We start from the raw sequence: 27,444 nt of genomic DNA on the forward strand, positions 1-27,444 counted from the left end.
ATCTTGTTTTTGCAGATCCGATGAAGTATAAAAGATCGCTAACGTGAGTTATGTGCTAAGTGCGTTACCACTCTTTTGCTTAGTGCTAATTCAGAGTCTCGGCGTTCGAGTTGTGTTTTGTTTCGGTAAAAATTGTTCATCAGTTAGCTGAGTTTTTTCCCGTTAAAGGTGGAGTAGGTAAGTTTCAGAAACCGGCTCGAGTGCACTAAAATTTGAAAGTACACAGCCGAAAAGAATCCGCCCCTTCCTTCAGACTTCCTAACCCCCAAAACACACCAGGAGCGTCTGCTTCGCGTTACGGCCGCGCCGCGGCGGTCGTAAGGATCGCGGCCACTCTAGTCAATGGGTGCTATTACACCACACGCGCCGTGTTACGGCTCAGACGCGTCCCAGAAGCGGCTCGGCGCAGCGCTTCTCTAAAATTAGGATGAATCCTATTTTTGGCCGCGGCGCAGCCGTAAGGTAAAGTCGGGCAGGCAGCCCCCCCCTCGCAGGAAGTGGAAAGGTGAGCATCCGGCCCAGGCCCATCCCCCACATATACTAATTTAGCAGACCCCACAACACCTCCACTACGAAACGCACCATGGACGACGAGGTGTTCATAATGGAAGTGGAGAAACACACAATTTTATATGATGTAACCAATGCTTTTTACAAGGACAACATCAGAAAGGACAAGGCCTGGTTTTTAGTCGCTGCAGTTTGTGGAGTGGAAGGTAACAACTACATATTAATGTTTTAAAGTTCATTAATACTTGTAGGTACAGTACAGAGCCATTCAGTAGTTTAACATCTTGTGAAAGTCGTTAAAAAACTGTTCAGTAAACTTGCATTTCACAATAAAGTAAGATCTTATTTCCTATATCAAGATTATTATATTATTATTATTTTGTATTTATATTTTTATAAATATTGATTTTTTAACTATACTTTATCTTGTGAATTTCACCATGGGATCAATACAGTTGTGTTTAACTCTTTATAATGATATTATATTTTTGTATTATAATTTGTTTTTATTCATGTGTTATAACAACTACCCAAAATACTCTCGATAGTGTTTAAATACAGTATGCTGTGGTGGAAAACCTTGCATTTATAGTCAGATAAATTGTGAGGACAGACAAGAATAATTTGGCAGTCATTTGTCAGACAAAACTATTTATTATAAATTGTATTACTCAGTGCAACAGCCAGTCTCTGCTTGGGTTCTATGGCAGCTCTGACATTTGTGGATTGTCTGGTCAGTTCAGGGCCCAGGAGGGACAGAAGTTCATCCATCTGCTCTGCACTCATCCGAAAATATTGGTGATGTCGTTGGCTGTCCAGCCTCAGCTCAGCCACGAGGTGATGACAATCACCTTGTTGTCTCCTTTGCTGGTTGAGGGGGTGCACCCATAACCGGCTCCTTCTCCTCCCCCCATCCCCCCGTAGTCTTTCAAGTAGGAGAATACATGCCAGCGTTCTCCTCCGGTTTACAGGCACTGTAAATGATATATATATAGAATAATTATGATGATGAATGCATATTTTTTTACCACTAAAATACAGCAACACATCTTTGATTCATGTCGTTTATAACTGGAATATTACAATTATTATTAACTGTGTCTGTAGTCTACAACACAACAAAATAGGAAATAACAACAATAAACACGATTTAAACAGACACAAACATAAACCATTTAACTACGTATAGCCTACTTACTTGTAGAAGTACAAATGTCCAGGAAATATTCCAAAATCAACAACAACTGCGAGGCTGCACACACGACGCTCCGCTTCCGCAACGTTTTGAAACGCGTCTGGTGTGTGTTGTCGCAGGAGGAGGTCGCAGCGTGGCGCAGCCGCAACGTAACGCGGCGCAGACGCTCCTGGTGTGTTTTGGGGGTTACACAGCACCTCCTCCAACACACATGAACGCGCAATGCACGCCCAATTACGGCACGCCCAATGAGGGCACGAGATACATTTGTGTGTGCACGAGATGGAAGGCTGACAGACAGGGCGGCAATCCAATCCGTTTAGCCGGGCCGGCTAAAATGATTGGTCGTGCTTTTTAGAGTACTACTGCTTCCACAGATGACATTTTTTAATGGATTTTTTGTCAAAGCACTTCAGATATTCATTGCTATCGGGATGTTAAGAGCATTCCATGGAATATAACAAAAAGTGTATCTCGAGCCGGTTTCGGAAACTTACCTACCCCACCTTTAAGTGGGTATGACACATTAATAGGTTATTAAATGTTAAGCCCTGACACAGTTGCCTGAATAGTGTTGTTTTTAGCCCCTGGGGGCGGGGGCATCGGCCTGACGATATGAACCATTTTTACCTAAACGAAACACCAAACCTCTGAATCAACAGTTTTCTGATCAAAGTTGTGTTCAATGGCATTAAAACGCATAAAAACGCTGCTGAAGGTTAATCCAATGTCTCTGTGTCACTTTGAAATGATTACTGATAATCCATCATAACATTTATGGCAATACACGTAGTTTTCATAGAGAGTGTAACGGAGCTTCCGGTTTTGGGGAAGCTGCGTGTGCATCATTCTAACTCGGTAATGGTGATGTTTAGATTCTACTGGCTCTAACGGTTAAAAAGTGGTGTCAATCATAAAAATCGACCAATGGGTTCCAGAGATACGGCAAATACACCCAACTGCACCATGAGGTGTGTTTTTATTCTTAACCTCTCTAAAAAGGTCAAATGTCACTTGTTTTGCATCAATCTTGATACAGGGTACTTATTATATGTTATAGTTTGGATTCCTAAAGCTTTTAGTCTATCCCATCATTCAAGGGTGGTTTTCACTATAAGTAATGTTTGTTGGATGGACACTATAATTTACATTTCTTTACTATGTTCAATCTGAATTTACTTTAAAATAAAAAAATTCGATATTGATTCTGACTCTTCCACATCCAACTCACAGGTTTATCATTGCTTTGAGAACAAATATTATGAATTTACCCCTTTTAGAAGTGAAGTTATGGTCATTTGTTCTGAGAATGTCATTTTCGAGCCTGAGACCTGAAAAACAGCCTCAGGGCTCAACTGGCAACCGTTGAACATCTTCTTTGGAAATAAACAGTTGTTGATTTTGGAGATGTTCTTGCTGCAGTTGGCTGGCATCATTACTGTAGTGTGTGTGTGTGTGTGTGTGTGTGTGTGTGTGTGTGTGTGTGTGTGTGTGTGTGTGTGTGTGTGTGTGTGTGTGTGTGTGTGTGTGTGTGTGTGTGTGTGTGTGTGTGTGTGTGTGTGTGTGTGTGTGTGTGCACTCTTAACAAATTAAGTTCATTGCTACCACTCTTGAAAAAATGTTTGGAGGAAGTCTTCTTCTTGGGAACTTCATCTTAAAATATGTGAGCAGTGCATGCTGGGAGATGTGCACCTTCCTCATCACGAAGTTACTGGGAATGTAAACAATGCAGTGAAATAATGAAGATCCAAATCACAACATAACTTCTTAATTTAAGCTAAATCTGGTTTTATTGTGGAGAAAATGCACCGGAAGTGCTGCTGCTGACAAAGTAAGCTGCAGGTGAGTACAGGGGAAACAGTGCAGAGAATATGTGGTTGAATTGTAGTGTTTTCTATAGTAGCTACACATCTTCAGTGTTAGTGTTACAGTGCTTGTTGTATGTTGTCAGTCAGTCTGATAAGTTTAGTTTTGCAGAATTCACCAAATAAAATGAGGATGGGGCTTTTATTCTGAAGGACTCGAAGCAGGAAGAGTGAGAGATTAGAGGAAGTGATTGGGATGGGCTGGGGTGTGTATGAGGAGTGTGTGTGTGAGGAGTGTTAGAGTGTGTGAGCTAGGAGTGTGAGGAGTGTGAGAAGTGTGTGCAGTTTAACCCTTAGAGGACTCCAGCATGATGAAGCAGCTTCCTCTTCTTCTTCTCTTCAGTCTCCTGACTGGAAACTCGTCTGCCTGCACAAACGGTGAGAACACTTACACTCTCATTCACACAACATTACGTCATGTATGTAATTTAATTACATCTAAAAGGCTGAAAAAAACATGCAGGAGTCTGGAAACATAATATTATTATGCAGATTTTTGTTGGTCATAGGGAAATGTAGAACAATATCTAAAGTAATGCATCTTCAGAAGAAGAAAGCCTATAAGGAAAAGGAGTGCCCATTGCAATATGATTATAACCTGATCAATATAATAAATAAGATATCTAAAGGTCGCTTCTTATCAGTCTAAGCCATAATCATCATCTTATTTTAATAGGCCTATATATTGCTAGTTCTCTCATAAAAACACCATTAAAGGTGGGGTAGGTCAGTTTGAGAAACCGGCCCGAGATACACTTGTTATATTCCATGGAATGCTCTTAACATCCCGATAGCAATGAATATCTGAAGTGCTTTGACAAAAAATCCATACAAAAATGTCATCTGTGGAAGCCGTGGTGCTGTAAAAAGCACGACCAATCATCTGAGCCGGTGTTCCGGATTAACTGGTTCCCCGATCAACTGGTTGACAGATGTGGAGGCGTGGCCTTCGACTGAAATACACATTTCGATCGCTTCTTCTGTCGTTTACATCAATCTTTTGGTATATTTGGCTGGATAGGAACACTTTGATGCACATTCAGTACCAGTGTGTGAGGTTGTGGTTACGATGGCGATATCCGGACGCGAACAGCGAGGACTACAAAAAGAAAAACGAGTTGACTGGGGATGTCTGTTCAAAACATTGCGAGCTCCAATAAATCATTTAAACCAGCTATTGTTGCCAGACTTATTTCTGAATATCGTTCTTAATGTGATACCAAGTCCATCTGAGACCTGTGTACACCTTCAGACAGCCTCCAAGTGAAGCACACGTTGTTTACTCACAGTTTGAAAGCAGCGTGGAGAAGTCTTCAGCTGTGTTAAGTTGTGATCCTCTCGAACAAATCCTTAAAACCAGCTATTGTTGCCCGACTTATCACTGAATATCATTCCTAATGTGATACCAAGTCCATCTGAGACATGTGTACACCTTCAGACAGCCTCCCAGTGAAGCGTACGTTGTTAACTCAGAGCTTGAAAGCAGCGTGGAGAAGTTTTCAGCTGTGTTAAACTGTGATCCTCTCAGGTAAACTGTGATTCGCTCAGGGTCAACTGGGATCCACCCATGGGAAAATGGGATCCGCCCAGGTTAAACTGTGTTACGACTTCTGTGTGGCTATCTACCAGCGATCATGATTTATGTAAACGACAGAAGAAGCGATCGAAATGTGTATTTCAGTCGAAGGCCACGCCTCCACATCTGTCAACCAGTTGATCGGGGAACCAGTTAATCCGGAACACCGGCCCGGCTAAAGTAACTGGATGGCCTACCTGCCTGTCAGCCTTCCATCTGTGCACAAACTTATCTCGTGCCCTCATTGGTCATGTGTGCGTTAGTGTGTGTTGGAGGAGGGGCTCTGTGAGGAAGTTGAAGATTTGTTCCGGCTTTGTATTCGAGCTGGTTTCTCCAAAATTACCTATACACCTTTAAGGGATGTCTTTTATGGATCTTCATAAAATGAATAAAGTATTCAGGTGAGATTCGGTGCTCTTGTCCTCCAATAGGAATCAATGTAATATAACTTCTGGTAAAATGAGAGAGAGGAAAGAAATCCTACATGATATCAGTAATTATTGCTATGAAGACAGAGGAAGAATAATTCTTCATCACAAAATATAAAACTATTGGGATCAATGTTGAACCTTGCATTCATATCCATTGTGTGTGTGTGTGTGTGTGTGTGTGTGTGTGTGTGTGTGTGTGTGTGTGTGTGTGTGTGTGTGTGTGTGTGTGTGTGTGTGTGTGTGTGTGTGTGTGTGTGTGTGTGTGTGTGTGTGGTGTGTGTGTGTGTGTGTGTGTGTGTGTGTGTGTGTGTGTGTGTGTGTGTGTGTGTGTGTGTGTGTGTGTGGTGTGTGTGTGTGTGTGTGTGTGTGTGTGTGTGTGTGTGTGTGTGTGGTGTGGTGTGTGTGGTGTGTGTGTGTGTGTGTGTGTGGTGTGTGTGTGTGTGTGTGTGTGTGTGTGTGTGTGTGTGTGTCCGTCCTCTGCAGGTGAACACACTGAGTAACACATGTCTCTATCTTCCAGCTGACAGCAAAGTGATCTCCACAGAAGGGACAGATGTTATTTTACCCTGCTCCCCCAGCACCAGAGAAAACCTCCAAAACAAACTGTTTGACTGGAAGAAGCTCGGTCAGGGAGGAGCAACTCATCACGAAGTCTTCATGTGGGATTCTGCTGTTCATTATGACGATCATTCAGGTCAGAGTGAGCAGTTTAAAGGACGAGTCTCACATTTTCAAAATGAACTGCAGCACGGAAACGCCTCCATCGTCATCAGAGAGACGAAGGTGACCGACAGTGGAAGTTACAGCTGTGGTTTTCCAAAGCTACAGCCTCGTGAAGAATTCTGCATTGAGCTCGTTGTTAGTGAGTATTCACATAAAACAGTTGTAAATAAGCCTTCTTAGTCTTATATACAGAAATAACCAAGTCTCATGTGCATTAAATCGGCAGCATTCATTCTCCTGTGAGACAATGTTCATCTGCTCTGTCCCTGTTAAATAATCAGACACACTGTTGGATTAACATCAGCCATATTAGTGAAACACTATTTCTGTAAGGACTGACACAAACAAGCTAAATCTGAGACTGGTGCTTCTTTTTTTGTTTAGAATAGTTAAACCCGGGCCCTGAGGTCCTCTGAGCAAGGCCTCCTAAGGGTGTACTGTTAAGCACTTTGTACACTCGTGTTGAGAAGGGTGCTATATAAATAAAGTTGTACTTACTTACTTAACATATTTGTGGTATAACAAGTTTCTGAGGACAGCTGATATTATCACACAAGAATTGTAACACACTCCTGTTTTTTTTTTGCCTTTCAGATCCTATCTTAACCTCTTGAGGCTTATCACAGTTATGTACATGTGTGCCTCTTTATATGCACCAATTTGAGCCATTTTATACGTCAAAGACCAGTAGTAAATCATATGTATCCATTGCTTCACTGTAAAGCAATCCCTAAGCTTGCATGCAGTGTGTTCGTCTTCCTTGTAGCACTAACACAGGTAATGCATTGAAGGACTTAATATAGAAACTAAGACTTTTTTTTAAATTCTCCTTTTATTTTGTATTTGAAATGCAGTAAATCAGTCACAATAAGAGCCATCAGGCTGATATTTACAGGAGATCTACCTTAACTTGTCTTTAATGTCTGTACAAAGTTTGAAGTTGATTGACATAAGTGGCTCTGAGATACTTTAGAAAGTGCAGTACAGACCTTCTCCAGCAGAGGACTCTATAGCTCTGTTAAACTTATTAAAAGTTACCAAACAATTATAACACATCTCTTTTTAATTCTGGAAAAATGTCCCTAAGTGTTAGATCTAACCTTAAATTCATGTTGTTAACATTTTGACAAATATTTACATATTTATAATCATTAAATCACGCCTCCATGAACATATAAGTAACGTTTCTCTGTTATGTGGGTCTCCTACTGCCACAGACAGTCCAGCTTCCTTCACTTCCATATATGGTCAAGCAGGTAATATAATTGGCTACAAGCTCACCGTGTTTTCAGAATGCTGGCTTACCATTGGATGGAAGTAGCTGTCAATAAGAAACACATGGCGCGCACGTCAAGGAGCTCACCTGTGATTGGCTGATTGAGTTAAAGGTACGTTATGGACGTCACTTTAGATCGTAGAAAGATGCCGATTGGTTCATTTTGTTCGGGGGCGTGAACTGATTTCAGAGATACCGAACATCATTCGTTGAATACTTTGTCAATACTTTAAATTGACAGAAATACATTTGTTTTGGAAGTTTGACGAGCGGAGCTAAAACTAAACGAGGGACACAAATGACTTTTATTCTCGATTATTTTGTCTGACGGTGAAACTACAATGAGGTAATTGTAATCGGTTGCCTTTTTTACTTTAAAACGAGCCTCCATTTGTCTATAAATGTGTGTTTTGGGAGCTTTAAACACATTTGAACTGCGGCTTGACAGGACAAACGGTTAGTAGCTAACGGTGTACCGACGTAAAGTAAAACGCGACTGTTTACATGTCCTTAATTCTGTAATTACGCAGTTAAATTCGTCGAAAAGACGAACATGTAAGCTTTCAAACAAGGTACAATTTGTTTGTTAGGACTTATACAGTAATATGAAATTAGTTAGTTTATCTATTTATTCGTATTTACACGTAAATCTCGGGTCGTCTGCAACCTCCGCGCTTTATAACGTTAACTGTCAGAACCATCCCAGGTGAGTCTTGATTTGTACGACATCGCTCTCTACCTCTCAGCTCTGATATTCAAAATCACTTCACTCCTCCCTGTGTTGACACATGGACATTATTCCTCTGTGTTTAAAGCACCTGTAGGTTTGATGTGTTTTAATGTTCACACTATTTATGTGAGGGATGTTTACTACTGGGACAATACTGTTGTGTCGCATATAAATCAGTATCAATACTTTTTTTTAATATTTGTAACTATTGATAGGGATCAATGTTTGGGAAAAGTCATTCATCTAAAGAAAAAGTCCTGAATAATTTGTTTCCTAATTAAATATTCGTGGCGTCCTTGTCACACCAAAAATAGCAGAAATGTAATATTAGATGTTAACCACACTTATTCAATGAATATGTATTTCTATATGAAGTAATCTGAAATATTCCCAGCCTGTTATAAACAAAGCTCAGATGTTATGATACTTTTCTACCTCTTTCATCTTAAATATACTCATATATTATCAGAACTCCTTTATTCGTCCCTTTTGAGGGGAAATTAAAGCGGCAACCACACATTCATACAATACAAATCAAATAAGTACACCGTAGAAAATAGCAGCAATACAAATATGAAGTGGAACAGCTACCAGATGGCGGTCAGTATTAACATTGTTATTTTACAACTTATTGTTCAGTTATTGGTTGGTGCTAAAAGGAAGTTGCGACCAGTAATAGCATTTTAACAATTCAATCTATTGCACAACAGTGATGTTATAGTCTGTGAACAATAACAAATGTTTTATTGCTCTTAAGTTATTTTTGAGGGGATGAACACAAATAATGTTAGTATTTCTAAATCTCTAATGGCTCTCTACAAGTGATGGTTTGTGCTGTGTTCGCAGGTGCATCTCCAGAACCCTCCGTCACAATTCTTGAGGAAACAAAGGACTGGTCTCTGCTGCAGTGTTTGGTCCGAGGATCTTTTCCAGAGCCTAAAGTGGAGTGGAGGAACAGTTCTGGAAACATCCTTCCTGCTGACGAGCCTCTGGTCTCTAAAACAGAAGACCGCTACAGCGTGACCCTCAACATTACTGTGACCAAGACAGACCGTTACCAGTGTGTAGCTACACAGGAGGAGATCAAGCATCAGACTAGACCTGCACACATCTACGTGCTTCTAAATGGTGAGATATCATTTAAATTGCTTATGTGTTATTTGTTTGTGTAAACATGTTTAATGTGTGTCATACTAAACTAATGAAATGCACTTTTAGGAGCATGTACATTAACTCTGATTATACACTAATAGAGTATGTGCTGTACGATATGCAGTCACTCTGACGGTTAGCTTCATGCTTGTTGCTCCAGTGTTTCAGATCGATTGGTCACTGAGGAGTGGAGCTTGTACTCTTCTTTCTGCCTCCTGAGGATGCTCTTTACCTGAACATCACTAATATCTCAAATGTACAGACATGTCATTAGAAAAATCTAATTCTCTTGGCTTCATAAATTAAACTTCATGTTGTACAGGTATACCTCATAAAGTGACCACTGAATGCATCAAATGCATACATGCACAGAACAAATGGAAACACATTTCACTCTGTGTTCACTCTGAATGTACTTCAGTGGAATCGTGTTAATCATTAATCAGTGTGACTTTCTACAGCTGTGATTATACATGAACGTTACGTACACATGACTGAGCTGAACATGAGGTGCAGTCTCATCTCACGTGTTACTACATACAAGAGTTAGAGGGACAAACTTCTCCTTCATGAACATTGAGACGTTTGTGAAGCATGACACATAATAATGATAAAGAGGAAGATAAACTTTATTAATCCCCAACAGAGGAATTACTTTCCCCTCACGTTACACACACTGGTTAATATACTTGAGCACACAGACAATGGGCACCTCTCCAGGTTCCAGTTCACACTCTGTATTTGGTTTGATCGCGACGTGAACCTGCGACCCTTTGGCAAAGAACATATATATATATTCCACATCATGTCTACTCAAACTAAATGTAGAGCCCAGATGTGTTTTCTTCACCTCTTCACTGTCACTCAGGGTTTGTTCACTTCATGATAACATCCCATGTTTATTATTATCATCACAGTTAAAGGTGCTGGACTGCATCCCTCTGAGAGGTTCTACACTTCTCTATAAGTCACAGTCCAGCACCACTCACTGACCTGAATGATATACATCATGTTTAACAAGAGCATCATCTCCTGAATGAGAGATGTGTGATAAACTCAACCTGGAATATCAGACACACATATATGACTAAATCAACTATACTATCAAACATGGATGCAGGTGAACACAATATTTTCAGCACAACATTTTAATGATTTCAAGTTTGACCTTTTTTTTCTGCTAACATTTCAACGCACAACCAATCAGAAGACAGATGTGCTAAGAGGCACAAGCTAGCAGAGGAGGTAACGCAGAAACTGAACTTAATAGTTACCAAACTTTAAGTAGAATTATTTGAAATATGAGAATGTCAGATCATGATGGGATGGGAAATTAAGTTATATTGTTAGCATTTCCTGTTCTTTTATTTCATCATATTCATGATCTAATAAACGTTTTCAAGAAGAGAGACGAGCAAACAAAATCACAATATTTCATTTATAAAGCTGGATATCGTCTATTGTTTCTTTTATGTTCCCAGGTGCAGCTTCAAAACCCTCGGTCACAATTCTTGAAGAAGCAAAGGACTGGTCTCTGCTTCAGTGTGAGATTCTTGGAGCTTTCCCTAAACCTCTCCTCCAGTGGACGGACAGTTCTGGAACCACTCTTAATACTGAGGAGCCTCAGGTCTCAGAGAGAGGAGGCAGCTACGATGTGATCCTCAACATTACTGTGACCAAGACAGACCACTACCAGTGTGTAGCTACACAGGAGGAGATCAAGCATCAGAGTAAACCTGCACACATCTACGTGTCTCTCAGTGGTGAGATTCTCCCTACATTATTCTCTCTTTGTGATTTAATATGTTTTAAATGTGTCTTCAATTTGAACACAAAGTGAATTTCCTCTCTGCTCCAGACGTTGTGATGAAGACCTCTGCAGGAGTTAACATGGTTTCAATTTGAGTGGAAACTTTAATCTGAAACTCTGAGCCTCCTCTTCATGAAAGAGATGAGAGGAAGACTGAGAGAGGCTGAGATAATCAAGAGACACACACAGGGCTCGACATTAAGGACTGCCCGATGGCCCGGGGCCATCTAGTATTTAGCTCGGGCAATGAAGCCTCACCTGCTGGTTGCCCGATCGGGCAATCTATTATGCCAGTATCATGCAGCTGGCGGATCAGTAATGATGAGTGACCCGACAGTAAATCTAAACATATCTAACTAGTTACGGTAGTTTGAGAGGTAATTAAAATAGCTACGTGTGATATTCTAACCTGAAGTGTGTGTTTTGTCCGCTCACCGCTGCAGGTGATCATGCAGAGCTGCGTGTCGACTCGTCAGCAGCAGCTGATCTCTCTCCCGTCAGATTAGACTTCACTCGCGTTTATGTCCATATCGATCAGATCCAGCTAGTTCTAGCTAATGATATGACTACCTGCTTATTAAAAGACACCTACACAATAAGCGTCGTCGCTATGCAAACGGGTGAGGCCACAAAGTATAGCGCAGCATTATGCATTTGTTTACATGCCCACCAGAACCCCGAGGCATTACCAACAGATCAACGCACAATCAACCCATACAGGACATCTCTTTCTCCACATGAAGTGTTAGACTTTAGAATTGACTCTTCTTGTCTGTCACATACTCTTCTTGTCTGTCACATAAGTGGCGCAACTGAAGCGGTATTGCGCTAAAGGGAAATTACTTTGACCGGAGAGATTTAGATTTGCCGGCTAACGGGAACTCTGATGTCGCCATTTTGTGTGCTTCGCGGATGCGCTCGGCTCCTCTCGACTGCTGCTCGACTGCTGCTCGGTCAGCTTCCGGATGAGGAGGCATTCGTTCGACCAACTTACAGTAGATAACATTACAAACATTTTTAACAGGGGCCATAAATCTAAATGTTCTAGGGGGAGGCTCCCCCAAACCCTTTGTGCGTAATTTCCTCTGTGCGCATTTTTTTTCCCTTAATGTCATGCACTGACACACACACACACTGTAAACCCCTCCAACAGCTCCACTCTCAGATTAAATGGAGACAAACAGGAACTCTGAATTCAGCTTTCTTTGAAACATAGTAATTGATCACTGAGACGTTCTGCAGCTGAGAGGAAACATATTTGTCATTGATCACTGAGACGTTCTACATCTGAGAGGAAACATGTTAGTCATTGATCACTGAGACGTTCTACAGCTGAGAGGAAACATGTTAGTCATTGATCACTGAGACGTTCTGCAGCTGAGAGGAAACATGTTAGTCATTGATCACTGAGACGTTCTACAGCTGAGAGGAAACATGTTAGTCATTGATCACTGAGACGTTCTACAGCTGAAAGGAAACATGTTAGTCATTGATCACTGAGACGTTCTGCAGCTGAGAGGAAACATGTTAGTCATTGATCACTGAGACGTTCTACAGCTGAGAGGAAACATGTTAGTCATTGATCACTGAGACGTTCTGCAGCTGAGAGGAAACATGTTAGTCATTGATCATTGAGACGTTCTATAGCTGAGAGGAAACATGTTAGTCATTGATCACTGAGACGTTCTACAGCTGAGAGGAAACATGTTAGTCATTGATCACTGAGACGTTCTGCAGCTGAGAGGAAACATGTTAGTCATTGATCACTGAGACGTTCTACAGCTGAGAGGAAACATGTTAGTCATTGATCACTGAGACGTTCTACAGCTGAGAGGAAACATGTTAGTCATTGATCACTGAGACGTTCTACAGCTGAGAGGAAACATGTTAGTCATTGATCACTGAGACGTTCTACAGCTGAGAGGAAACATGTTAGTCATTGATCACTGAGACGTTCTGCAGCTGAGAGGAAACATGTTAGTCATTGATCACTGAGACGTTCTACAGCTGAGAGGAAACATGTTAGTCATTGATCACTGAGACGTTCTACAGCAGAGAGGAAACATGTTAGTCATTGATCACTGAGACGTTCTGCAGCTGAGAGGAAACATGTTAGTCATTGATCACTGAGACGTTCTACAGCTGAGAGGAAACATGTTAGTCATTGATCACTGAGACGTTCTGCAGCTGAGAGGAAACATGTTAGTCATTGATCATTGAGACGTTCTGCAGCTGAGAGGAAACATGTAAGTCATTGATCACTGAGACGTTCTGCAGCTGAGAGGAAACATGTTAGTCATTGATCACTGAGACGTTCTACAGCAGAGAGGAAACATGTTAGTCATTGATCACTGAGACGTTCTACATCTGAGAGGAAACATGTTAGTCATTGATCACTGAGACGTTCTACAGCTGAGAGGAAACATGTTAGTCATTGATCACTGAGACGTTCTGCAGCTGAGAGGAAACATGTTAGTCATTGATCACTGAGACGTTCTACAGCTGAGAGGAAACATGTTAGTCATTGATCACTGAGACGTTCTACAACTGAGAGGAAACATGTTAGTCATTGATCACTGAGACGTTCTGCAGCTGAGAGGAAACATGTTAGTCATTGATCACTGAGACGTTCTACAGCTGAGAGGAAACATGTTAGTCATTGATCACTGAGACGTTCTGCAGCTGAGAGGAAACATGTTAGTCATTGATCACTGAGACGTTCTGCAGCTGAGAGGAAACATGTTAGTCATTGATCACTGAGACGTTCTACAGCTGAGAGGAAACATGTTAGTCATTGATCACTGAGACGTTCTACAGCTGAGAGGAAACATGTTAGTCATTGATCACTGAGACGTTCTACAGCTGAGAGGAAACATGTTAGTCATTGATCACTGAGACGTTCTACATCTGAGAGGAAACATGTTAGTCATTGATCACTGAGACGTTCTACAGCTGAGAGGAAACATGTTAGTCATTGATCACTGAGACGTTCTACAGCTGAGAGGAAACATGTTAGTCATTGATCACTGAGACGTTCTACAACTGAGAGGAAACATGTTAGTCATTGATCACTGAGACGTTCTACAACTGAGAGGAAACATGTTAGTCATTGATCACTGAGACGTTCTGCAGCTGAGAGGAAACATGTTAGTCATTGATCACTGAGACGTTCTACAGCTGAGAGGAAACATGTTAGTCATTGATCACTGAGACGTTCTGCAGCTGAGAGGAAACATGTTAGTCATTGATCACTGAGACGTTCTGCAGCTGAGAGGAAACATGTTAGTCATTGATCACTGAGACGTTCTACAGCTGAGAGGAAACATGTTAGTCATTGATCACTGAGACGTTCTACAGCTGAGAGGAAACATGTTAGTCATTGATCACTGAGACGTTCTACAGCTGAGAGGAAACATGTTAGTCATTGATCACTGAGACGTTCTACATCTGAGAGGAAACATGTTAGTCATTGATCACTGAGACGTTCTGCAGCTGAGAGGAAACATGTTAGTCATTGATCACTGAGACGTTCTACAGCTGAGAGGAAACATGTTAGTCATTGATCACTGAGACGTTCTACAACTGAGAGGAAACATGTTAGTCATTGATCACTGAGATGTTCTACAGCTGAGAGGAAACATGTTAGTCATTGATCACTGAGACGTTCTGCAGCTGAGAGGAAACATGTTAGTCATTGATCACTGAGACGTTCTGCAGCTGAGAGGAAACATGTTAGTCATTGATCACTGAGACGTTCTACAGCTGAGAGGAAACATGTTAGTCATTGATCACTGAGACGTTCTACAGCTGAGAGGAAACATGTTAGTCATTGATCACTGAGACGTTCTACAGCTGAGAGGAAACATGTTAGTCATTGATCATTGAGACGTTCTGCAGCTGAGGAAACATGTAAGTCATTGATCACTGAGACGTTCTACAGCTGAGAGGAAACATGTTAGTCATTGATCACTGAGACGTTCTACAGCAGAGGAAACATGTTAGTCATTGATCATTGAGACGTTCTACAGCTGAGGAAACATGTTAGTCATTGATCACTGAGACGTTCTGCAGCTGAGAGGAAACATGTTAGTCATTGATCACTGAGACGTTCTGCAGCTGAGAGGAAACATGTTAGTCATTGATCACTGAGACGTTCTACAGCTGAGAGGAAACATGTTAGTCATTGATCACTGAGACGTTCTACAGCTGAGAGGAAACATGTTAGTCATTGATCACTGAGACGTTCTGCAGCTGAGAGGAAACATGTTAGTCATTGATCACTGAGACGTTCTGCAGCTGAGAGGAAACATGTTAGTCATTGATCACTGAGACGTTCTGCAGCTGAGAGGAAACATGTTAGTCATTGATCACTGAGACGTTCTGCAGCTGAGAGGAAACATGTTAGTCATTGATCACTGAGACGTTCTGCAGCTGAGAGGAAACATGTTAGTCATTGATCACTGAGACGTTCTACAGCTGAGAGGAAACATGTTAGTCATTGATCACTGAGACGTTCTACAGCTGAGAGGAAACATGTTAGTCATTGATCACTGAGATGTTCTACAGCTGAGAGGAAACATGTTAGTCATTGATCACTGAGACGTTCTACAGCTGAGAGGAAACATGTTAGTCATTGATCACTGAGACGTTCTACAGCTGAGAGGAAACATGTTAGTCATTGATCACTGAGACGTTCTGCAGCTGAGAGGAAACATGTTAGTCATTGATCACTGAGACGTTCTACAGCTGAGAGGAAACATGTTAGTCATTGATCACTGAGACGTTCTACAGCTGAGAGGAAACATGTTAGTCATTGATCACTGAGACGTTCTACAGCTGAGAGGAAACATGTTAGTCATTGATCACTGAGCCGTTCTACAGCTGAGAGGAAACATGTTAGTCATTGATCACTGAGACGTTCTACAGCTGAGAGGAAACATGTTAGTCATTGATCACTGAGACGTTCCGCAGCTGAGAGGAAACATGTTAGTCATTGATCACTGAGACGTTCTACAGCTGAGAGGAAACATGTTAGTCATTGATCACTGAGACGTTCTGCAGCTGAGAGGAAACATGTTAGTCATTGATCACTGAGACGTTCTACAGCTGAGAGGAAACATGTTAGTCATTGATCACTGAGACGTTCTACAGCTGAGAGGAAACATGTTAGTCATTGATCACTGAGACGTTCTACAGCTGAGAGGAAACATGTTAGTCATTGATCACTGAGACGTTCTACAGCTGAGAGGAAACATTGAGACCACGTTCACTTTCTCTCAGAGTTCATTCGCTGGCTTTAAACACAGGGAGACTTTGAGGACAGAAGACATGGAGACGTGTCGTGCAGCTCGACTCCAACATCAACACATGCTGAGGGTCTGATCTGAGTATCAGCTGCTGTTAGAGACGTGACATCAGAGAGCTGGGTTTGAGTCTAGATGCTCAGGAGTCAGATCCAACTCCACCAGGATCTCATCAGGCTCTAACCAGCTATCAGTTTCAGATGGTTGGAGGAAACATTACCAATAAATGATGTGTATTTTGTTTCCAGTGTTTATTCTTTGTGAATGTGTGTGTAGAGCCCTGAGTCTTTCCCTCAGTGTGTCCACGTGTCCTCAGAGCAGAATCTGTATGTTCTTCATAGAGTTTTATGAATGAGTGAAAGCAGCCGTGTCAAACTCAATTTCATCTCGGGCCACATCAGCGTTATGGTTGCACTCAAAGGGCCGGTTGTAACTTTATGACGATATAAAAATACATATATAAATATTTAATATATGAAACGTATGTATTATATTACATTATTGCCTCTGCATTGGATTATTATGGGATAGAGTAATAACTTAATAATTAACTACGTCTGAAAGCAGAAGTCTCGGGCGATAATTGGAAGTCTCTTCAGTGAGAATGTTCATATTTGAGATGCATTGTGGGACATGTAGTTTATGGGCCACGTGCTTCTGTAAATCGGCATGTAACCGTATAATAAACGTATTATATTCTTTCGGAGCTCTTGTGGGGCCACAGAAAATGTAATCGCGGGCCGGATTTGGCCCCCGGGCCTTGAGTTTGACCCCCCTGAGTGAAAGTGTGCTTGTGTTTGGAGGCTCTGCTGCATAAACCCAGAGTGAGCTCCCCTCTGTGGAAACATCAGGATGTGAATCTGCTCTCACTGAGCTGCAGTCAGGGAGGAGGACGCTCTGTAGTTCAGGAGGAGGAGCAGAACCTCTCTGTAGGAACTCTCTAAGTACACTTTAGTCATTAGAGAATAAACTAGCATCACATGTTAGAAGATGATCACATGTTTAAATGTGTAAGATCAGAGGGAATATATCCGATTAATTCATGCAGTAAAATATAGAATTTTTCCCTCCGACATGTAATTGAGAATAACATAAATACTCTAAATTGATAAAATCATACAGTGACATCTGTTTTGCTTTAATTTGTTCCCCCCTTCAGAAGTAACCAATCAGCTCCTTCCCTTGAAAAACCCATAACATAAAGGAAAATGAAACATTAAAAATAAGTGAAAAGATTAATTAATTAATAAAGAAAATGATCAAAATCTTCACAAAAACTATGAATATATAATATTTCTTTGCTATTCGGGGGGGGGGGGGGAGTGTTTAAAGGTCATTCAAATAATCTGCAATTTCTTCGAGAAGAGATTCACAGAGACCCTCAGAGTGCGTTTATCTTAAGTTTGATAAATAACACCAGATTGAACATTTCCCCCTGAAGTGATTACTGTTCTCTCTCCTGATGAAATCCTTGTAGGTATTTGTTGCCACCACAATAATAACAAACATTGCCGTTTGTTTCCTTTTGTCTTCTGTTTCAGATCCCTCCGGTGGATTTTCAGTTGCTGGAGTTCTCGGCATTATTTTATTTGTTGTTGTTTTTGTTTGTATTGTTGTAGCTGTGCTTGTATGCACTGGTCGCATCCCCCTAATATGTAACAACGGTAAGTGTCTCATTTTATAGTTTTGACAGTAGTGTTATGTTCTCTTCCCTGAAGTCAGGAGGGATCTTCTTGAATATATTTCTGTTTTCCTTCCAGTAGGGAAAAAGGGGAACGCTTCCTCCAAAAGCCCTGCTGCAAAATCTGAAGATTCTGAAACAGTTCAACTAAAGATTTAAAGAGTTAATCTGGATCCAGCCTTGTGACTGAGTCATAAAGGTAACCAGGTTCACCTCTGCTGACGTGTGTGTGTTAAACTACTCTGTAGCTACTGGGTGATAATGTGAGGACATGTTATCTGCTCCTCATTTATTTCAGAGAGTTGAGATGAGTTTGAGGTTAACAGGAGGCTGTGGCTCGTGGTTCACTTTTAAACTACAATTTATTGTATGGGGTTAAATTGGGATTTGATATGTGGGGGGGCACAGTTTGAAGGTGCGACGGGGACGGGGGGGGGGGCGATGCTGGGCGATGCTGCTCCTCCAAGGAAGAGACACATGTTCACTAAGCCGAGCTATATCCGGTCACAGAGATCCGCTATTTTAAAGTAAAGCCAACACATATCGACCCTAAATATAGTCTATATTAAGAACGAGAAAAGTTGTAACGTATATATTTTTTTTGTAAACATTTATGACAAATGTGCGAGGGTGATGACGTCAGAGCATCGTCCTATGGGCTGGGGCTTAGCCCCGGACAGCCCCGGCCCAATTTAACCCCTGGTTGTAACAACTGAACATTTTGAACAAACAGAAATACATTTCAGCAAAAAGATATTAAGAAGGAGAAAAGAGGAAGTTTCCTGTAATGCTGACAGATTATTAATGAGTCATTCCTTAAAGAGAGAATTTCATTAATAGTTTTTCTCCTTCAACAAATCAACACTTGAAATTGAGGAGGACGGTTTCTTACGATGTGTTTGTTTTAAGTCACTTTTTTTCTCTAATTTGGACAGGAAGTGTCCTTTAATATCGGGTGAACTGATTATTAATGACTCATTTGTTAGACACCTTTACCCAAAGTGACTTAAATACACTAAACCACTGAGCCACAGCCAGTATTAGTTTAAATTGAATTTTGATATTTTGTGTGACGGAAATCTACTTTAAAAAGTTGAAATGCCTTAATTTCCTTAAAGAAGACAGTTTTCTTTCACCGTGTTTTATCTTTTATATTTTTATATACTTACTTTTTGCACGTCTATATATTAATTAATTCCAGGTTAAAGTACTTTATTTGTAATCAAATGTAGATCCTTATTGAATAAATGAAGCTATAGAGAAACTGATATTATAGATAGAAATTATGAGAAAACAAATAATAAAAGTTGCAAGAACCTAAATGGACCAGTCATAAAGGGGATAATGCCACAATTTGAATAACATTTCATTAATATAATCTAAATACTTTCGGTAGTTTTTGTGTAAATTATTGTTCATTATCTAGATGAAATCATGTAATCCTGTATATGCTTCTGATCCTCAGATGTGAAACACCTGCATGCTGTCAGTTAATCCTCAGCTCCTGTCTAGAAAGGCTTCTCAATTATCTAATTTCCCCTCCTCGACTCCTATCCTCGAGACTTGGTACCGCCCACAGGAGATGCGAGCGGAGGACTGAAGAGGGGAACCGAGGAGAGAGGAGGGGAAGCAGCAGGCGGTTAGAGAAATGAGAACTCCTCTCCTCTGAGCGGTCATATTAAAGAGACGTCCATTAATGAGGACAGGAGGCAGCAGCACTCTGTCTGATGGACAGATGTGTTCATGTTCACTTTTAATTCATTCACCGTGCGGTATAATGAGACAATAACAGGCTACAGATGCGGGGACACACACACAAATATATTAATATAAATATATACAATTTAAAGTACGAAAGCACTCTCATAATAACACAATCTGAGACTGGATATATCCCCCCCCCCCCCCCTCTCTGGTCGCTGAAATGGGGAATTTAAATTACGGGCAAAAAGTTGTATTTACAAGTATTAAAAGTAAGCAGAGGACACCAAACCAACTGAGACCTGTCTGTCCGCTGCATCTACGCACTGTACAACACACACTTAGTAAAATAATATCCAGGGGATGCATGCAGAGCTGTCATTGGCTGAGATCAGTCCGGCCGTGCGTCACGACTCTTTGAAACATCTCTGTTCCCGGAAATACATCCACGGAGGACCGTGGAGGACTCATCAGTGTCTCCTCGGTTAGAGCTCCTCCAGAGAGCCTCCTCGATCCTCATCGATGCTCGGTCCTCGATGTGCATTTAGAGAAATGAGATGTCTTTCAACATGGCGCGCTGAAATCCATTTCCGGGTCACTACCGGAGGACCGAGGAGTCGAGGAGGGGAAATTAGAGAATTGAGATGCCTTTTAGGTGTCCTTCAGAGAGTGAATGGATGAATGAGGACATTTAACAGCTCTATAGTTCTAAACATTTATCAGCTCCATAGTTGTAGTCCTTTAACAGCTCCATAGTTGTAGTCCTTTAACAGCTCCATAGTTGTAGTCCTTTAACAGCTCCATACTTGTAGTCCTTTCACAGCTCCATAGTTGTAGTCCTTTAACAGCTCCATAGTTGTAGTCCTTTAACAGCTCCATAGTTGTAGTCCTTTAGCAGCTCCATAGTTGTAGTCCTTTAACAACTCCATACTTGTAGTCCTTTAACAGCTCCATAGTTGTAGTCCTTTAACAGCTCCATACTTGTAGTCCTTTAACAGCTCCATAGTTGTAGTCCTTTAACAGCTCCATAGTTGTAGTCCTTTAAAAGCTCCATAGTTGTAGTCCTTTAACAGCTCCATAGTTGTAGTCCTTTAAAAGCTCCATACTTGTAGTCCTCTAACAGCTCCATAGTTGTAGTCCTTTAAAAGCTCCATAGTTGTAGTCCTTTAACAGCTCCATAGTTGTAGTCCTTTAAAAGCTCCATACTTGTAGTCCTTTCACAGCTCCATAGTTGTAGTCCTTTAACAGCTCCATAGTTGTAGTCCTTTAGCAGCTCCATACTTGTAGTCCTTTAACAGCTCCATAGTTGTAGTCCTTTAACAGCTCCATAGTTGTAGTCCTCTAACAGCTCCATAGTTGTAGTCCTTTAAAAGCTCCATAGTTGTAGTCCTTTAACAGCTCCATAGTTGTAGTCCTTTAACAGCTCCATAGTTGTAGTCCTTTAACAGCTCCATAGTTGTAGTCCTCTAACAGCTCCATAGTTGTAGTCCTTTAACAGCTCCATAGTTGTAGTCCTCTAACAGCTCCATAGTTGTAGTCCTTTAACAGCTCCATAGTTGTAGTCCTCTAACAGCTCCATAGTTGTAGTCCTTTAACAGCTCCATAGTTGTAGTCCTTTAACAGCTCCATAGTTGTAGTCCTTTAACAGATGCTCTCCTGCTGCTTGTAGTTCTTAAAGGATGTAGAGACGGCATTAACAGAAACTCTCTCTGATCTGAAGCTGCTGTCTCGCTGTAAAGAAATGTGCTCTGAAGCTGGATTATAATGTGACTTATTTTATATTTTTGTATTGACATTGTTTGTCACGAGCTTGTTGTTTGTGATGTTGTTAAAGTGCTAATCCAAAGTATATCATCTGAACGATGACCTGCTGTTGCTGTGATGCTTGAACTGTTTTTATCTGAAAGCTTCTTTGATGTTCTCTGATGCTCTGCAGGATTTCTATGCTGTCATTTAAACTGTACCATTTATATCCAAATGTTTGAATAAAACATGAAAAAGTCAATCTGTGAGTTTGGACTGATATTTAATTATATATTTTCATATTTGTTGCAAAGTTGCCCTTTAATGAACGTTTTTATACTCGTTTTAATTCTCATTTGTGAGCATTTTACGACTTTATTAAAGAAGTTGGTAGAGAGACCAAACACTTTAGAGAGGTGAAACAGATACTGCATAATAAATAATAATAAAGGGTATTTGTATTTATATAGCACTTAAGATACAAGAGACTAAGCTCAAAGAAACACATTCAAACAAATAATGAATACAGTTGTAAAAAATGATGAATGTACAGACTCAGTGAAAGTAGATAAAGACAATACATTAAGAGAGATATCATTGAGAATTACTTAAATTAAAAAGTGACATTATTTATTAGGCATTAATTGTTATGATTCAGCTTTTCCCCTCACATAACTTCACTTACTAAATATTTGTTTTACAACAGTTTAAGATATATTAGTACATGGTTTTATCCTGATTTCACATTAACATCAGTACACTTTGTAAATGTAGTGTACATGTTTATTTATGTTATCAGCGGTAGATTGCTGGATGGCTGCTCCTCTGTTACTCTGCTCTTATTCAACAGGCTGAAGTCACATTAAGGAAGAAGTAAGAACCAGTTTGAATCTTCCTTATTTACTTAGAGCAACATATCACCACTGAGGGACCCCCAGTCTACGCCAGGGCCCAGCGGTTGAACCCTTCCAAACTTGCAGTAGCGAAGGCGGAGTTCTCAACCATGGAATGCCTGGGTATCATCCGCCGGTCTGACAGTCCTTGGGCGTCTCCTCTGCACATCGTCCCCAAGCCTAATGGTGGTTGGCGCCCGTGTGGGGACTACCGCCGCCTCAACGACAGCCGACCGCTACCCGGTGCCGCACATTCAGGACTTTTCGGCGCACCTGGCGGGTAGGCTCATGTTTTCTAAGGTGGACCTGATGCTTGGATACAACCAGGTGCCCATGCATCCCCTGGACATTCCCAAAACGGCGCTGATAACGCTATTTGGGTTTTTTGAGTTCCTGCGGATGCCTTTTGGGCTCAAGAACGCCGCTCAAACATTCCAGCGCCTGATGGATTCAGTGCTGCGGGACTTAGCGTTTGTGTTCTTCTACCTGGACGACATACTTGTCGCCAGCACTTCTGAGGATGAACACCTGTCCCACCTCCGGGCCCTTTTCACGAGGCTCAGCCAACACGGGTTGATAATCAACCCTGCAAAGTGTCTGTTCGGGCTGTCTGACATTGACTTCCTTGGCCACTGCGTCAGCAAGGGCGGAGCAGCACCCTTGCCGGCGAAGGTTGAGGCTGACGCAGCGTTTCGTCGCCCGCACACGGCCCGGTCGCTCCGTGAGTTCCTAAGGATGGTGATCTTCGACCACCGTTTCATCGCCCGGGCCGCCCACATTATGCGGCCGCTGTATGAGGCATTGAAAGGCAAAGCCCCCATCCAGGAGATCGACTGGACGGCGGAGGCTGAGGTTGCCTTGAAGGAGGTCAAGACCGCGCTGGCTCAGGCGGCTCGGTTGACGCATCCGTCACCCACGGCCCCCATCTCCATTACCACAGACGCATCGGACTACGCCGTCGGTGCGGTGCATGAGCAGTGGGTGGAGGGAGCCTGGCAACCACTCGCCTTTTTCAGCCGCCAGCTGACGCCCAGGGAACGCAGGTACAGCGCTTTTGACCGGGAGGTCTCTGGCTGGCCGTGCGGCACTTCTGATTTTTGCTGGAAGGCTGTGAATTTACGGAGTTCGTTGACCACAAGCTCACTTTCGCCATGTCCAAGGTGGCGGAGCCTTGGTCTGCTCGCCAGCAACGACAGCTTTCCTACATCTCGGACTTCACCACGGACATCCAGCACGTGGCTGACAAGTCAAACCTGGTCACAGATTGCCTCTCCAGGGTCGTCATCGGAGCCGTCCAGTTTGGCCTTGACTATACCCGCATGGCACTCAGGTGTCCCGGGTTTCCGTGGGGCTTCAATCGGCAGAGCACGTGTTCATCCGGCACGACGCTCACAGAGGCCCCCTGCAGCCCCCTTACGACGGGACTTTCCGGGTCTTGGAACACGGCAAGCACTTGGTGGTCGACCTGGGTGGCAAGGCCGAGCACGTCGCGGTGGACCAGGTTAAGGCTGCTCACCTGGACTTGGACCAGCCGGTGGTGCTGGTCTACGACAGGGCCGCCCCCAGGCCTTGACCCCTGTCACCAAATTGGGGCCTGCGGTTCCGGTCCCACCTCTCCCAGCGGCCGCCCCTGCAGAGGTCGCCTCCCCGGCTCCCGTTCTCCGGAGTCGTGGTGGTCGGCCTGTCGTTCCTCCCCGCCGCAGAGACTTTGTGTATGGGTGAATTCTGGGGGGGCTTGTGTGGTGGAACCTTACGGGACATAATTCACTGTGGTATATAGTGTGTGTTGTACAACGGACCGGTTAGAGAGTGTACCTGGTGGTTGTTATCATTCTAGCTTTAGTAGCATGTATGCAAGTTATTCTTCCCTTCTGTAAACCTAATGGAAAATAAAGTGTGGAGTTCCATTCTCAACACGTCGACTCCGACTCCCATTCATCGGCTCTACAGCAGTGAATATGTGGTTGAATTGTAGTTTTTTATATAATACATATATTCAGTGTTAGTGTTACAGTGCTTTTTGTATGTTGTCAGTCAGTATGATAAGTTTTGTTTTGCAGAATTCACCAAATAAGATGAGGACGGGCTTTTATTCTGAAGGACTCGAAGCAGGAAGTGATGCAGAAACCTCTAGAAGACTTTCTATTTTGCGCAAGTGAGAGATTATGGGAAGTGATTGGGATGGGCTGGAGTGTGTGTGAGGAGTGTGTGCAGTTTAACCCTCCAGCATGATGAAGCAGCTTCCTCTTCTTCCTCTTCTTCTTCTCTTCAGTCTCCTGACTGGAAACTCGTCTGCCTGCACAAACGGTGAGAACACTTACACTCTTATTCACACAACATTACGTCATTTTGCTAATTTAATTACATCTAAAAGGCTGAAAAAAACATGCAGGAGTCTGGAAACAGAATATTATTAGTCTGCTTTTTATTGGTCATAGGGAAATGTAGAACAATATCTAAAGTAATGCATCATCAGAAGAAAGCCTATGAAGAAAAGGAGTGCTTCTTATCAGTCTAAGTTATAATCATCATCTTATTGTAATAGGCCTTTATATTGCTAGTGCTCTCGTAAAAACACCATTAAGGGATGTCTTTACACAAAAACATTTATGGATCTTTATAAAATAAATAAAGAATTCAGTTTGGATTCAGTGCTCTTGTCCTCCAATAGGATTCAATGTAATATAATTTCTGGTAAAATGAGACAGAGAGCAAAGAAATCATAGATATGACATCAGAAAGTATTGCTATGAAGACAAATGAAAAATAAGTCTTCATTAAAAAATATAAAACTGTTGGGATCAATTTTTAACCTTGCATTCATCCATTTTGTTCAATATGTTCACATTTCTGTTATGTCATGTACAGTTAATATTATTTTTTTCCCAGGTTCAGGTGTTAACGAGAGGCTTGGAATTTTTTTTTTAAATGTTCTTAACCTGCACTGATTTTACTTAAAGGGGACCTATCATGCAAAATGCACTTTGTGATGTCTTTTATACATAAAGATGTGTCCCCGGTGTGTCAGGGAACTCACGCAGCGTCAGAAAATAAAACCCTCTCTCTTTTCCTCCGTACCCAAATCTCTAAAAACGGGGAACAACGGAGCTGATCCAGATTTGCGTCCGATATGACGTAATATCTGAAATGTGGACCCACGGCCCAATCAGAAACGTTGCTATCAGAAACAATGCCCGACTGTTTTGGACGTAATATGGTCGGTGTTTACATTAGCATCGCTAACACTCAGAGCTAACCTGTACTGGAGAGCATGGTTGCGTTCCAATAGTCCATTTAGCTTAGGAACCTTCCTAACGGAGTGAAATGACCCGGAAGTACGTCAGTGGCAGCCATGATAAGTGCCGTTCGAATTCTCTAGAATGAAACTTCCTTTATAACCTCCTTTAGCTTAGGAACCACTGGACCTCCCTTACCGAAAGGAGAGGAGAAAATGCTGCCCCAGAATGCATTGCAGCCGCAGCATTTGCCGTCACTCAACAGTCGGCCGTTCACGGAAACAACCGATTATGACCGAGAAATGATATCATGAAAGTTACGGTGCTTATTAAGCATTTTAAAACGTATGTGGTAAGTTGCCAAAGTGCTTTGTTCTGAACGTTCATCAGTATTATAATCAAAAAGAGAAATATGAACGTTAGTTTTTACTGAAATGATCAAATAAAGTCAACATCTCACAGTCTTTACTGAACTGTGTGGAGTTTGTTCAACTTTTAAAAGATGTTTGAATGGTGATATACACAGAGATAGATGTTAAGGACTAACGTTTATAATAAATACATCTGTATTGATTTTAAGATCTTTTCATAGTTCATACAATCATACGTATTGAGATCATTTGTATTAATGTGGACCGGAGGGAGAGGGGGACGAGCATAAGTTTCACTTTCCTTTTTTATTTCAATTCAACTTTGGTCCTGAAGAATCTGTTTCTCTGTTGTCCCCGTTCATAAAGCATAAAGCAACAGCATCAGAGCACAGAGTCTCTAGATGAGTTTACAGGAGTCCCTCGTTCTTATTGAACATCCATGTTGTAGTCCTCTGTATAGAGATCTGTAGTTTCCATAGTTTCCCCACAGCAGCAGACGCACATTCATGACGTCCGCTGGCGCATCAGAAACACGTCGGATAGTGAAAGTGCATTCGGATTCTCTAAAGTACCGCGGTCTCTTCTCCTAAGTCCTTTTGAATTCTCCTATCCACTATCCCTTAACCCTGTGACCTTTCACTCAGAGGTCAAGGAATAGGAGATAGGGTTAGAATTTAGGAGCTGATTTTTGGATTATCGGAATGCAACCCATGTGTGTGAAGAAGCAGGAAGTAAAAAGGAACTCACCTTATGGTATAACCGGCAAGAGAGAAAGCCTTTGAGCTCCAAACTGTTTCAGAGAGAATCCTTGATAATCCATGATATGGCGTTTCATCACGGCAGCATTTAGTTTAGACAGTAGCTGCCGGGTCCCTCATGAGCTCAGACCCCTCCTAAAGCTTTATACCAAAATCAGCACTTTTGAAACAGGAAGTGAAATAGAGGGATATGAGGCATGGCTAGAATGGGTGATCCAGGGCCGTATTCATGGAGTCAACATTGGGGGGGACCAACAATTCAATACAAAGTTGAATACTAATTTCCTGCCATTCTAAAGGAAAATACATAAAAAAATCACGGTAACACTTTATATTAAGGTACACAAATTAACCATCAACTAGTTGTTAATTAACATGAATATTAGCAGTATATTGGCTCTTTATTAGTCATTATAAAACACTTATTAATGCCTTATTCTACATGACCATATTCTACAAGTAATAAGCCATTAGTTGAGAGTTTTTCCTC

General features: G+C 41.7%; 1 protein-coding gene and 1 long non-coding RNA gene across 4 annotated transcripts in view; one reads left to right on the forward strand and one right to left on the reverse strand.

The window, feature by feature from the left end:
• Positions 1–1,144: 1,144 nt before the first annotated feature.
• On the reverse strand, positions 1,145–1,770 carry LOC117562356. Its single transcript, XR_004571528.1, has 2 exons — positions 1,709–1,770; positions 1,145–1,484 (listed from the first exon to the last, which is right to left on the reverse strand). It is a non-coding gene; the product is annotated as an uncharacterized LOC117562356 (long non-coding RNA).
• A 1,980-nt stretch (positions 1,771–3,750) lies between these two features.
• The window catches only part of LOC117562378 (butyrophilin subfamily 2 member A2-like), a 72,779-nt gene continuing 49,085 nt past the window's right edge, over positions 3,751–27,444 (forward strand). The window contains exons 1-6 of one of the 3 annotated variants that reach the window (XM_034240196.1): positions 3,751–3,948; positions 6,098–6,439; positions 6,895–6,902; positions 8,261–8,282; positions 9,153–9,434; positions 10,940–11,221. In XM_034240196.1, the coding sequence (XP_034096087.1) occupies positions 3,879–3,948; positions 6,098–6,439; positions 6,895–6,902; positions 8,261–8,282; positions 9,153–9,434; positions 10,940–11,221 (1,006 nt within the window). In that variant the 5' untranslated portion in view covers positions 3,751–3,878. Of the gene's footprint in view, positions 3,949–6,097; positions 6,440–6,894; positions 6,903–8,260; positions 8,283–9,152; positions 9,435–10,939; positions 11,222–24,241; positions 24,897–27,444 lie in introns of those variants that run through there. The other 2 variants (XM_034240197.1, XM_034240198.1) reach the window with 2 other exon arrangements.

The sequence above is a fragment of the Gymnodraco acuticeps genome, unplaced genomic scaffold (genome assembly GCF_902827175.1).
Source record: "Gymnodraco acuticeps unplaced genomic scaffold, fGymAcu1.1, whole genome shotgun sequence".
Taxonomy (NCBI): Eukaryota; Metazoa; Chordata; class Actinopteri; order Perciformes; family Bathydraconidae; genus Gymnodraco; species Gymnodraco acuticeps.